Source organism: Leopardus geoffroyi, chromosome D2, assembly GCF_018350155.1.
Source record: "Leopardus geoffroyi isolate Oge1 chromosome D2, O.geoffroyi_Oge1_pat1.0, whole genome shotgun sequence".
Taxonomy (NCBI): Eukaryota; Metazoa; Chordata; class Mammalia; order Carnivora; family Felidae; genus Leopardus; species Leopardus geoffroyi.
Window position 1 is genome coordinate 31973166 of NC_059334.1, and position 13571 is coordinate 31986736.

At 57.3% G+C, this 13571-nt stretch overlaps 1 protein-coding gene across 5 annotated transcripts in view; it reads left to right on the plus strand.

Moving 5' to 3' along the window:
* Nucleotides 1-13571, plus strand: part of ADAMTS14 (ADAM metallopeptidase with thrombospondin type 1 motif 14) — an 82116-nt gene that overhangs the window by 36586 nt on the left and 31959 nt on the right. For 3 of the 5 annotated variants that reach the window (XM_045439513.1, XM_045439508.1, XM_045439510.1), the window contains exons 5-7: nucleotides 9187-9270; nucleotides 9982-10138; nucleotides 12386-12491. In XM_045439513.1, coding sequence (XP_045295469.1) covers nucleotides 9187-9270; nucleotides 9982-10138; nucleotides 12386-12491 — 347 coding nt within the window. The remainder of the gene's footprint in view (nucleotides 1-9186; nucleotides 9271-9981; nucleotides 10139-12385; nucleotides 12492-13571) is intronic. The other 2 variants (XM_045439509.1, XM_045439512.1) reach the window with 1 other exon arrangement.

The window sequence follows — 13571 nt, forward strand, 5'->3', positions numbered from 1 at the left end:
ACCCCTGGGCCTGCTTCCTGCTCTCGGCTCCTGGCTGTGGCCAGGCTTGCCAGCCAGGGGCATGGAGAGAATCAGGGACTGTCACCGAATCTCTGTGGTGAAGACTCTCTGGGACAGGGGGATGCAGGCATCCTCAGAGGGCCCGGAGCCAGAGCAGAGAGAGGGCAAGGAGACAGGCCCCTTTATCGGTCCTCACTGAGCCATTCCGCAGCCGGATCCCTCTTTCTTGGCAGTCCTAGGCTCCCTGCCCACTCTGCTCTCACCCCATCTGGCCAGGCTGACGCCACAAAGGTGTTGGGCGTGGTTGCTGTAGAGATGTTGGCCGGTGCCTCTGAGAGGGTCCTACCCACTCTGACCTGGTTCCGGGCCCCTTCGTGAAGCCTCTCCGATGCTCTGCTGGAAGAGCTTGGTGCCCCTTCGAGGCCCAGGAGGTTTGGGTACAGATGACTGTCAGACCAGGGCCTTGGTGGCCTCAGCCTGGGAGGGTGGCGGCGTTCTCTTGGCACATAACTGTGTTAAATATTCATCATAAAGGCCAGTTTGGAACGCCACAAAAACACTGCTTTCGTGCTGACAGAGAGTGTTGCTTTGCCAGACGTTTTCCGTTCGGGGATATGTGAGCCTCCGAGCAGCTCATCCTCCCTGCTCGTTGGAAGGACACAAATCCTCCTCCTCCCTCTCTTTTTAGGCCTTTCTCTTGTCTTGTCTCACCCTAAAATGCTTTCCACTGCTTTTTAGGGCAATCTGAGACCCCCCACAACTAGGAGCAGAATCTACTTACTTTGAGGTAGTGGTTCTTAATAGGCAAGTTTGCTTCCCAGGGGGCACTGGGGAAGGTTTGGAGATATTTTTGGTTTATTGCAGCGGGAGGGGATGGGATGCTACTGGCTATCTTGAAGGAGGAGCCGGGGATGCTGCTAAACATCCTCCGGTGCACAGGACTCCCCGCAGCCAAGGTGGCCCTTGTGGCCGGGAGTCCTGCCCTGAGGTATTAGCTCCAGTCGCCACATTGCTTTTTGAAAGCAAGCCCCCTTGGGCAGAGAACAATGCTTAACACAAAGGCGTGAATACTGGGATTCCTGGCAGGAGAGACACAATAACAATGAGGACAAATACTCCTCCTGGTAATGAGAGCTTTATGGTTGACAGAGCACTTTCATACCAGGCATCTCGGTCGCCATATTGGAGGTCACACTCCTGAAATCCCGTATTCCTGGGCTGACCTAATGGACCTCTCGTCGGCTCCCCAAGTGGGAAGTAGAAGTTCTGAACCAAGAGAGGCCACTGATCGAGCACATATGTGTTCCAAGCCCCGTTCCAAATGCTTGACATTTGCCTCACCTTCTGTCCTCAGGTCTCTCTGCAAGGTTTATCAGTTCACACTCAGATGGGAGAGTCGGGCTCAGCGAGGTGAGGTCGCGGCAGTTGGGGTCTTTCTGGGCCTCCACGGTGCCTCTCTTGGCACTCAGACAGGCCGACCTGGGGCATAAAGGCGGCTGCATTATGGAGACAGGTTGTGGGGGATAAATGCTGGGGACTCGTGAGCCGCGCCCTGGCCGGGACTCAGTGTCCCAACCTGGGGGAAGCCGAGGCCCAGCTCTGGCTACTGCATAGGCCAGCCGGGGGGATGGGCAGGGATCCTGGGCTGCAGGCCGCACAGTGTTACTGGGGTACACCCCCAGAGAGTGCACACATGCACAGATGGAGTGCATGTTTCCACGCACATGCGTGTACACGCACACAGAGCCACCCATATGTGTAACCCGGCTGTGTGCACATAGACCAGGTGTGCCCACGCGGAGGAGCTCACACACTACGTGTGAACACATCACTTGCCACGTTTCATCAAAACTGAACCCATCGATTGTCAGATGCTCTGTTACTTTACGCACTTAAGAAACAGAAAAAGTGCTACCCGTTAAACCCCGACGTGGTGTTTTCGTATCACTTAGAATTTTTATTTGTGCTCGTCGGAAGAACACTTTCAACCTGATGGAGGCTTAGATTTCCGTCGCGTGTTACTCACGTGCGCACGTAGATACGACGGTGTGACAAAGTCCGGTATTCCCATCACTTCTTCCATTCCGAGTATTAACTTGTCAGAGTCGCTTTCAGCCACAGAGCCATCTGAGTCCGTGTTTCCTGCACGGCATTAGCTCCTGTGCCGTCTGGAGCCTGGGTGACGCTGCGGGAGCCCCCCCGCCCTTGCCTCTGGATTTTCTCCAAGCCAGAACCCGTTCTGCGACTTTGATGTGGGTGCCTTCTTGATTTTACTGCAAGGTGGCAACGGAGGTTTTCTTTTCTTTTTTTTTTTCTTTAAAAAAAAATTTTTTTTTTAACGTTTATTTATTTGTGAGACAGAGAGAGACAGAGCATGAACGGGGGAGGGGCAGAGAGAGAGGGAGACACAGAATCGGAAGCAGGCTCCAGGCTCTGAGCCATCAGCCCAGAGCCCGACGCGGGGCTCGAACCCGCGGACCGCGAGATCGTGACCTGAGCTGAAGTCGGACGCTTAACCGACTGAGCCACCCAGGCGCCCCCGGAGGTTTTCAGACAACCAGGACTCCCATTCCTTTCTCACCCCATAAATGGCCTGCTGCCAGCAATGTCAGGGCGTTGCGGTGTCCTGTGAAGCCACCAGGAGTCACGTGAGAGTCTCGCTTGCACGGGCAGCGGTGACAGCACACTGTCACCGCCACCTGGCCCCCTGTGACGGTCAACGGGGAAAGGAGAACATCTCAGACGCGTGCCACGTGGTGCTGGTTGGAGCGACTGGTCTGCAGAGTTGCCTTGTGCTCTCGATGAGAGGGGTCGGAGCTGGGGAGACGGGGGGCTAGTTCCAGGGCCTGGGACTAGAAAGGGCAGGAGAGGTGACTGTTGGCCAGGCCGCACCTTCAAGCAGGGCCACCCCCGTTCTGTTCAGGTTCAGAGGCCGGAAGCGACCAGGGAGGGCACGCGAGCAGAGGCTGCTTCCTTTCCCGTGGCCGCCGTGCTCACGCAGGCTCGGCCGTCACTGTGGGCCTGCTTGTGTCCCGGCGAGACGGGGGGGTAATGACTCCTTGGAGCTCCTTCGAGGAACAGTTGGCCGTCACAACTGGAGCAGAGAACGTCCAAGGCGAGCCTCCCGTGTTGCCAGAAAGTAAGGAAGTGCCCAACACACAAAAACAAAACAAAACAAAACAAAGAACCCCAGAGCCAACAAGAAGGGTGTGTTAAAGGGACACAGGAGCCAACTGAAGGAAAGGGCTCCCCGGGGGCCAAAGCTGGGACAATTTGAGCGACCAGGTTAATGTCGCGTTGAAGTATAACCCAGAGTATAAAAACACACAGCCGTAGGTTCATACTGATAAATAAGCGACAGAATAAATGAACAGCTGGGAGAAGGATTCCGAATAATTGACGTAGGTACTCTGCCCTCAAGGAGGTGGATTCTAACTCCCACTCCTGAAGTTCAGGCTGTGCCCGGTGACTTTGTCCTGAAGCGCACAGCACGGGGGCCGGGAAGGAGAGAGTATGTTTTGCAGGAGAAACCTGGCAAGCGCTGTCCCAGCAGGCGCTAGACGTCAGCATTGTCGGTGACGGGTCGTGCTGGCGGCGGGTGCCCTTGACATCGTGTGGGGAAGATGGCCCTTCACTCCTGTGGCCTTCCTCCCCGCCAGGCCCGTACCGCGCATCTAATCATGAGACAAACATCAGCCATACCCGAAGTGAAGGATGGTCTGCAAAACGCCCCACCGGTATTCCTCGAAACTGCTTAGGTCATCAAAACCCAGGAAAGTCTCCAGAACTGTCAGGAAGGGCAGACAGTCTGGAGCAGCCCAAGGAAGTATGGCAGCTAGACGTAACCTTCTTCTCTTTTCAATTAGTATATATTTTTGATTTTAGAATAGTTTCAGATTTACAGAACAGCTGCAAGCCTAGTCCAGAGAGTTCCCGAGGGCCCCACTATGTTCAACATCTGCCATTACTGTGGTACGTTCGTCACAAGTACTGAGCCAATACTGATGCATTATTGTTAATGAAAGCCCGTATTTGTTTCAGATTCCCCCTATTTGCCCCTAAGGTCCTTTGTTTTTGCTCTAAAGACCGCATCCAGGGCACCAGGTTACGGCATGCAGGCTGTGGCTGCATCAGCCTTTAGGTAGCAGTCACTGCCCTCTCCTGTTTGAGCATGGGGTGGGCTTGAGACCCTGGGGTCATGCTTTCTCAGCACGGCCCCTCCCTGTTTGAGACCTGCCTGAACCTGACTGCCAGGCTGGTGGATAGGCTGCTCCAGAACTCCTTGGGAGCAGTGTTCCCTAGCATTGTGGGAACTTGGGGCTGGCTGGGGGAACCATTCTCTGCTGGACCCCTGTCCCCGCACTGCCAAGGAGAAGCCCATTTTGGCCTGGTCCAGAAGGGAAGGCTGCCAGCTGCCCCCCCCCCCCCCACCATGGGCTCCCCAGGGGCCTAGCTCTCCCGGCCAGCCGCAGTGGAGCCCCAGGCATTTCTGCTGTCGGTACCTGGGGTCTGATCCTCCCTTTGGGCCAGAACACAGATTCAGAGTTCCCAACCCCCTTCCCTTCTTCCTGCTCCCTGGGTTTGGCCACAAGGCCCCCGGGAGGCCTGGCCATGCAGGATTACAGCAGAACAGAGAAGGGACTCTCGCAACGACTCCCTGGCTGGCCGTGTTGCTGTTTACTGGATGTGGAAACCCGCTTCGCTTATCTTCTCTCCTAGGCCACAGAAAGCCCACTCCAGCCAGCCTGCCACAGGAGCTGGTTCTGGAAAAACAGCTGTGTGGAGTGGCTCAGAGTCACAAAGCATCAGAATTTAAATCTGAGCCTTCCCACTTTCCAGCTGGGTGGCCTTGGGCAAGTTACTTAACCGCTCTGAGCCTTGGATTTCTCACCTGTGAGACGGGAATAATTCCTCTCTCCGTAGGCTGGCGTGAGGTTGTATGCAAGCCCTCACATGGTGCCTGGCACGTAGTAGGTGTTCAGTGAATAGCGGCTCTTTCTCCAACCCTCGTGGTCTCTAGCTTCTGTTACGTTATCATGGACCTTCTCCCTTCTGCTGTTCTGTGCCCCCTTGACCAGAGAGAGTCCTGACATTTGCTTGATTTTCTAGTATATGCCCAGTGGCCGTCCCAAGCCAATATCTGATGTGGAGCCCTACCCTGGGGTCTTGGCAGGGGATGTTGACCTTGGCTGAGGTGGGGAAGAAGGACACCAGACATAGCCTTCTTTTCTGCCCTGTGGGCGTCTCTTGATGTATCCCGCTGGGACCCACAGCGGCGGGAAGCAGTTCCAGGTCTCCCCAGAGCTGGCGCACGGGCCTGACCTTTGGCATTGGGAGGGTGGAGGCCGACAGCCAGTTCTTGAGCGCACAGCCAGATTAGAGCCTGCCAGGGGGCCGCCCGCGTGAGGGCCGGGGTCCTGGGCCTCTCAGGAGGCTGCACCTCTTGGCTGTGGCTCCCCCTCCTGGCTGTGGCTCCAGCACCAGCTCACGGCTGTGGCTGGGACCTGTGTGCCAGGCACTTCTGCAGCCCTGTCCAGCCCCCTCCTTGGCCTGTGGGAAGGGTCAGGACAGCTTCAGCTGAATCAGAGCCCTACTCAAGGGCTGGGGGTGATGGGGGTGTGTGCAGATGAGGGTGCCGGGGCACCCCAGACGGACCCCACTAGGGGATGTGGAATGGCAGGGCCAACCCCACCTTTTTTTTTTTTTTTTTAAGTTTATTTTGAGAGAGAGGGAGAGGGAGCGCATGAGCAGGGGAGGGGCAGAGAGAGGGAGAGAGAGAGAATCCCAAGCAGGCTCCACACTGTCAGTCCACGGCCCGATGTAGGGCTCGAACTCACGAACCGTGAGATCATGACCTGAGCTGAAATCAGGAATCCGATGCTTAACCAACTGAGCTACCCAGGGCCCCCCTCCTTTTTTTAATGAGGGACTAAGGGTGTGAAATAGAATTACTTTATTTTTATCTCCTTATTTAGCATAAGAAAAGACTAGACTTGCTCATTGCTGAACCCTGCTGCTCTCAGAGCTTCAGAACTGTTCACCCACTCTTACACCCTGGGCCACCTGTTGGGGATCACTTTCCACCTTACTTTCCTGCAGACCTGCAGACAGTGGGGTCTGGGTGGCTCTGTTTCTGTTTCCTTGATTGACAATGGCTTCTTTCATCGTGGTTCTTAAAAGCTGGTTTGCTGGGCCCAGGATTGTGGGTTGACGGTTTTTTATCTTGGGACTTTGGTGCTATTACTTCAGCGTCTCCCCTGGTCACTGCTGACAACCTACCCCTAACCAGATGGATGGTCCTTCCTTGGCAAGTGGCCTGCCGTCTCTCTCGCCGCCTGGAAAGTTTTCTGTTTGACTGACGTGAGCACGGAGAGAAGTCCCCTGAGAGACCGTGGCCGCCATCTCTCCCGGGGAAAGGAGCAGATACGCCCCGTGGGACTTCCAGAGAGAGATTTGAGGCCAGTGGAGGAGGCGGACGGGAAGGTTCAGTGGGGCTCACGGCGCCCAGAACTTTCTAACGGGCTAGCACACACGTTGCTGGAAGTGTGGGAGCGTGGGCTGGGAAGAGATTCCCATCGCGTGGGGGGCTGGCCTCAGCTGCCCTGATTACCACCGGCCTGGGGCTCTCTCGATGGTTCCGCATGACTCCTGCCTTTCTCTCCCCTGCCCTGAACCTCTGCCCGTCTCCTCCGAAAGGCCCGTGACCTTCTCCAGCGGGACGCGTTCTGGGTCCTCCAGCAAGTCCTCCCTGACCCCTCCCTCCCACATGTACACCACCTTCCTTTCCCCCAGCTCCTGGGGTCTAGGTACACCCGTCCCTGAAGCATTTGGTCGCCAGATTATTTCAGAGTGCTGTGCTGAGTGGGGTCTCTCCGGATGGTGCGTCCCCTTCTGCTTGCTCAGTACTGCATTTAGGCCAGTTACCCGGAGTGGGAGGTGGCATCGGAAGGCCCCGCTCAACCCCCACCAGTGATGGACACTCGGGCTCTGATCCTACTTCTTGTTCAGAGAGGCAGCAGCCTCCTCCCCAGTCCCACCTCGAAGCCTTCCCCGTGTCCTGGGCCGGAGATTCCAGCCATTGGAGCGGGCGTCACTGGGGGCTCCAGCCAATGGCCGGAGATGCCAGCCATTGGAGCAGGCGTCACTGGGGGCTTTGGTGGGTGGCTTTGGCCTGCTGAGTGTGGGGACAGTAAGGAAGGATTCGGGCAGCAACCTGCCTGGCCCGCTTTGGAGAGAGACAGAGCAGGAAGACAGTGGCCCCCTGAGAATTTCCAAAAGCCTAGAGGCCGTGCGGATGCCTCCACCCAAGCATTCCAGCGACTGATCTCTTTTCCTGCCCTGGGGCAACCGGTGGGGTTTCCATGTGTACATGTGGGGCACAGATGTGTCTGTGTGGAGCGTGCCCTGCTTATCACCCCATCTCTGGTCTGCTTGCCCGCGGGGCACATCAGGGAGGTCTGAGACAGTGACCACGTAGAAGGCCACGTTCTGAGTTGGAGGGGCTGAAATGTCAAGGTTATTTAAGAGTTACTCCGGTGCAGATTATTTTGGCAGAACAGGAGAGAATTCTTAGGTTGGACTTGTTTGGGAGAAAGTGTGTGTGTGGCCGGTCGGCACCCCCGTCTTCCACCGCACGGTTCTCCTATGACAGCCATTAGGATCCCCATTCTACAGAAACAGAAACAGAGGTCCCAAGGAGTTGCCTGATGTGCCCTAAGCCACAGAGCTAGGACCCGAACCCGGGACTCTGGCCCCCAGTAACTGCATTGCTTCACCAGTGCTGTGCTCTGACACTGACCCGCCCAGTGAGTCACTGAGCGCGTCTCGGGGGTTACGTCCAGCTAGGGGATTAATTATCTAAGTCGTGGCCCATCATATGCAGACATTAGAGATGATACTTTTTTTAAAAAGTTTATTTTGAGGGGGGAGGGGCAGAGAGGGAGAGAGAGAACCCCAAGGAGGCTCCACACTGTCAGCAGAACCCGACGTGGGGCTCGATCCCACGAACCGTGAAATCATGACCTGAGCCAAAACCAAGACTCGGATGCTTAACCGACTGAGCCACCCAGGCGCCCCCTAGAGGTGATGCTTTTAAACATACAGAATACTGTTTCATGAAACAACCAATGTATTAACGGTATATTCAGTATGATTACTGTTTTGTAAATTGAGCCTCCCCCTCCCCCCCCGCCCGCCCACCGCGCGCACACACACACACACACACGCACACACAGATACGCACACGGCAAGAAGCATGTTAACTGTGGTTATTGTACATCTGGCTGATTGTAGTTTGGGCAATTTGATTTTCCTCTTTCACCTTTTTTTGTACTTTTCAAAGTTTACAGGGTGAAATGTTTTATATTCAGAAAAAAAAGTTAAAACAAAAAAGCTGGAATTGTTCAAGGGGCATCCTTAGGAGATGGGCACTCAGGGGAGGGTGAGCTGCCTGTCTCTGGGGGTGGACAGACAGAGCCTCGTCCATCTGTCATGGACACTGTTCCAGCTCTCCTGATTCGGGGAGTAGGAGGGATAGCATTCTTTGGCGGCCTGTGCGGGACACTGCCCCACGGACCCCTGGGCCTGTGGGAGAAGGGAGTTTTCCAAGGCCATGGTCCTCAAACTTGACCGTGGCTGAGCATCCCCGGGGATTGCGTTCAGATTTCAGACTCTGACTTGGGAGGTGGGCCCGAGACTCTGCATTTCCAAGGTCCTCGTGTACTTTCCCTTGGATTTGCCGTGGAAAAGTGCCCGGGCACTACGGAGCAGACAGACGATTCCGGTGGCAATTGGAGGGGTACCCAGGGGCTTGAGGATGAGCGACCCGGGCCGGGGGACATTTGTGGAAGGACTCTCCTGAGCCGTGGAAAGATGAGTCTTTGTCAGAGGGCTGAGTGTGAGGCCAGCCCCTCACACTTGGCTTCGTGGAGAGAGTGCACAGGTGGAACTAGGCGGGGCAGGATTTGAATCCCAGGTCTGCAGCAACTTAGCGGTGTGGCCTTGGGAAGGTCCTTTTGCCGCTCTCTGCCTCAGTTTCTTCATCTGTACAGTAGGGAGAAGAATGCTGCCTGAAAAGGCCATGGTGAGGATAACACGGGTCAGGTACCTGGCTCAGTACCTGCTGTGTGGTAGGCTCTTGACAAACGTTTGCTTCCCTTAAAATTGCATGCTCTTTTCTCCTTGCAGGTGGATGAGATTTACCATGATGAGTCCCTGGGTGCCCACATAAACATTGCCCTTGTCCGCTTGATCATGGTCGGCTACCGGCAGGTGACCACCTCCCTTCTGCAACTGGCAGGGTTTGGAGGGAGAGGGGGTATGGGACTGGTGCATCGGACGGGCTGTGGTGTGGGGAGGGGCTGGTCAGCATGTAGGAAGCATTTTGTTCCCAGAATCAGAACCCTGAGACCGTTAGAGTTGAGGCTTCAGGGGCAAAGGCATTTGGGGATGTTAAGCGGGGCCTGGGGGATTCCCTGCAGTCTGGAAGCAGGCAGTCCTATGCCCTGGCAGCTGGAAATCCCTCTCCTGGAGGACCCCGTGTGGAAATGGGCTCTGAGCCGGGCAGTGACCGCGAGACAAGTCCTGCTCTGGTTGGACCCTGGGGCCCTGGGCTCTGCAGTCTTAGACCGACTGGTGGCTTCTTCTCCCCCGGATGGGGGTGGCAGTAGCACCTTCCTCCAGGGGCTGTTGTGAAGATTAGATGAGACCACGAACACAAGGCACAGAAGTGCTCAGAGCTACCCCCGCCTTGCAGCTCGGTCCAGGGATGCGAGAGAACGCGTGTTGAGTTCCCTGCAGACAGGTGTCCTGATGCAGGGCCTGGCACGCGAGTGTTCCCCGAAGCGGGAGGGCTGTGCGCATGCACAGCGACCTGGGGACAGGCACCGCGTCCCACGGGACTCGGTGTCCTCTGCCACCGGGAGGGGAACGACGGGTGCCCGCTGGCAACCCCCTCTCTGTTGATGCTCTTGGCCCCCGCAGTCTCTGAGCCTGATCGAGCGGGGGAACCCCTCTCGCAGCCTGGAGCAGGTATGTCGCTGGGCACACTCTCAGCAGCGCCAGGATCCCAGCCACGCAGAGCACCATGACCACGTCGTCTTCCTCACCCGGCAGGACTTTGGGCCCTCAGGTACGCAAGGTACTGTATTTGCTGTGGCCAGGTGTTGCAGCTGCAGGGCAGAGGCCGGGGCTCGGGGCTGGGCTCTCTGGAGCCACCCGAGGAGCTCTGAGGAGCCAGTCAACAAGAGAGATTCATGGGACTCTGGAGAAGGACCTGGCCCATCTGGATGGGCAAGCTTTAGAGTGGTTTCCTCGGGGATCAGGGGAAGTGAATGGGTCCCCGCTCTGGTCCCTGCTGTCTGGGTCGAGCCTGCGGGTGGCCGCGAGTGGTCAGGCTTACTGTCCCAGAGCCTGGCTGTGGGAAGACCCATCAGCATCTTCAAGATGCTTCTGTTCCCCAGCCCCCCACCCCCGTATCGATATGGGCTCATCACAGGCCTCGGGGCACCTAGCAGGTGCCTGTGTGTGGACACGCTCCACACCTCTCTGTGCAGCGACCCAAGCTCACTTCTTCTCCCCTGGTCCTCCCACCTGCCGAGTGGGGAAAAAACAGTTGCTGCTTTCCCCCATTCCAGCCCGCCACAAGGGCTGAGGGAGGCCTGAAATACATGCCTGTGGTCGTGCGTGCTCTGCAGACACGTGAAGCTTTGGTCACTCGCAGTTTTCCTGGTGGGGAAACTGAGGCACAGAGTGGCAAAGAGGCTTGCCCCTGTCCTCTAGCAGAGACGAGACAGATCTGCAGCTCTGACTGGATCTTCAGGCTCCGAGTTGAGGGCTTTCTAGTTTTTCCTGGTCTGATTCCAGAAGGGAGTCAGCTGGCCATGCCTCTATCCAAAGCCTCCTTGTCTGAATCCCTGAAGTGTCAAGTGTGAGGTCTGCTCTCACACACACACACGCATACACACACACACACAGATATACGTGTACACGGATCACATAGATACACACGCTTACGCATGTGGATACATGTACGTACTTACACGTGCGTGCTGGTGCACAGACACATGTGACCAGACGTACCAACACGCGTGCAGGTGTATCCCCACGTCTCACGTAGAGTAAACCTCAGAACTCCAGGACAGTAGAGGCCCCAGGAAGCTCCCCCGAAGCGTCTCAGATAAAAGAGCATTTGAGCAATTCTGAAGACCGGGTAGAGTCGTCTGGATAACCGCAGCCCCAGGCAGGAAGTGCTTTCTGCCCTCACACCTTCTCCAAGGTCTTTCCCAGCCCAGCCTTCCCTCCCAGCCTATAACGGGGCCCCGGGGAGGCTGGGAAGCAGGCCCCTTAGAACGCAGGCCTCGTGGGGTGGCCTGGGTGGCTCAGTTGGTTAAGCGTCTGATTCTTGATTTCGGCTCAGGTCGTGATCTCACGGTTCGTGGGATCGAGCCCCACGTTGGGCCCTGCGGTGACAGCGAGGAGCCTGCTTGGGATTCTCTCTCTCTCTCTCTCTCTCTCTCTCTGCCCCTCACCCATGGACATGTGCTTTTTTTCTCTCTCTCTCCAAATAAATAAGTAAATAAAAAAGAATTCAGGCCTCGCACACAGTAGCTACTTAGCAAACATTACTGGGGCTGCAACATGCAGCCCCCTGCACTGCCTTTCGGTGTCCCCCTCAGCACGTCCCCCCATCCCCTCCCATGCAGAGTCTTACCTGTCCTCTGGGCCCAGCCCTGTGCCCACCCCCCCATGAGCCATTACCTGGTGGCCCTCAACCCCCTTAGTTGAATCTGTTCTCTCCTTCACATGCCCCCTGTGCACGCGTGATGCCCCTTGACTAGCCTTGCAGGCCCTCGTGTGAGCTGACCTCCTACCACCTAGTCTCTCTGCTAAGCCATCTGCTCCTTAAGTGTGGGTGTGTGGCAGGGGCAGGGACAGGGGCAGGGCAGGGGGGCTTGGATCTGATTCCTCTGGTTCCCCATAGAATGTAACACAGCGTACCCCTGCCCTCCCCATCAAAAAGTATTTGGAGTGTGTTTGTTGACTGACCAGCTGACTGGCTGGCTAGAGGGGCACAGCGTGGAAGTCGGGTTTGGGCAGGCTTGGGGCATCTGGAAATCCCACTGCCTTGATTAGAGGAGGCTGTGGGCCCTGAGGGGCTCCGTGGAGCTTCAGGGTGTGGGGGCATTTGGCTCGGGGTTGCTGTACTGGAGGGGGGGGGGGCGGGGCGGGGGGGCGGGCCTTGCAAGGATCCTTCTTCCTCCAGGCAGCCTCTGGCAGTGGCCACGTCAGGATGTCCCTGCAGTGGCTGGTCAGTCACAGACCTCATTGAGTCCTGCTTTACCTCCCCATGACCTCTCTCTCCGCCCTCTCTCCCTCTCCCCGGCAGGGTATGCGCCTGTCACTGGCATGTGCCACCCGTTGAGAAGCTGTACCCTCAACCACGAGGATGGCTTCTCCTCGGCCTTCGTGGTGGCTCACGAGACCGGCCACGTGTAAGTGGCGCTGGGAGGGCGGGCTGTGCCGGGAGCTCCGAGGGGTTCTGCGGGTGTGGGAGGCTTTATCCCAGATCAGGCCCCCATCCCAGTGTCCCGGGAGATGCCAGAGGAGCTGCCCACGCACTGAGGCCCAGCCCTGATGGGAACGGAGCCCAGGGGCCCAGATGGCAATTCTGGGCCTGCGTTGGGTCCAAGCCCCCAAATCCCAGGGCCACGGAAAACCAGACGTGGCCCTGTCTTTGGGCAGGCGGATGCACTATCCCGTCATAGGAGGCGGTCTGTTCTCTGGACCGTCTCTCTCCCTCGTCCCATGCACAACTCAAGGCCCTTCTGAGAGCTGTCCCGGCCCACACTGGTGCTCGGTGCACATGGGGCGCTGGTCTGAGCCCATCTTCAACAGGTGCACAGAGGCTCCGGCCTCAGGCCAGGCTGGCGGCTTGCTTGCTTGATCCTTGGGCCTGGATTTTGTTGGGAGCCTATCTGTTCATGCGACCAATATTTCTTGAGCACCCACTGTGCGCCAGGCCCCGTCGTAGGGATGGACTGCCGTGGAGACTAGGCCAGAGAAGCTACGTTCCGGGAGAAAGCAGATAAGCCACTGACATCTAGCGTGTCCTCTGGTAATGTGCCCATGCTACAGTCATGCCTCCTGGCGTCGTCTGCCCAGGGGGCAGAGCTGAGGAACGCACTCCTGGCCCGGCCCCTCCCCAGTGCACACGCGGAGGGAGGGCTGTGTGCTGCAGGTGAAGGGCCTGGGGAGCAGGGGAGTGGGCCAGCCCAGAGGGGTTCTGCCCCCCGCTGTCTGCTGTGCCCCTCTCCACACCAGCCCTGTCAGCACAGAGACCATGTGGACTTCATCCCAGCTCTTCCGCTCACCGGGCGGTGGCCCCTTGTCTCTCGGGCCTCAGTTTCCTCCTCTGCAGCATGGAGCCTGACACCCGGGGTACCCCTGAGGTCTCTTCCTGCCCATGGTTCCACATATTTTAGAGCTGGGAGTTTGTCTTCCTGTACGTGGGAGGCCGGGGGGTCCACTCTTCCCAAAGCAGAGACCTCTCCCTGTGGAGAGCCAAGGTCAGC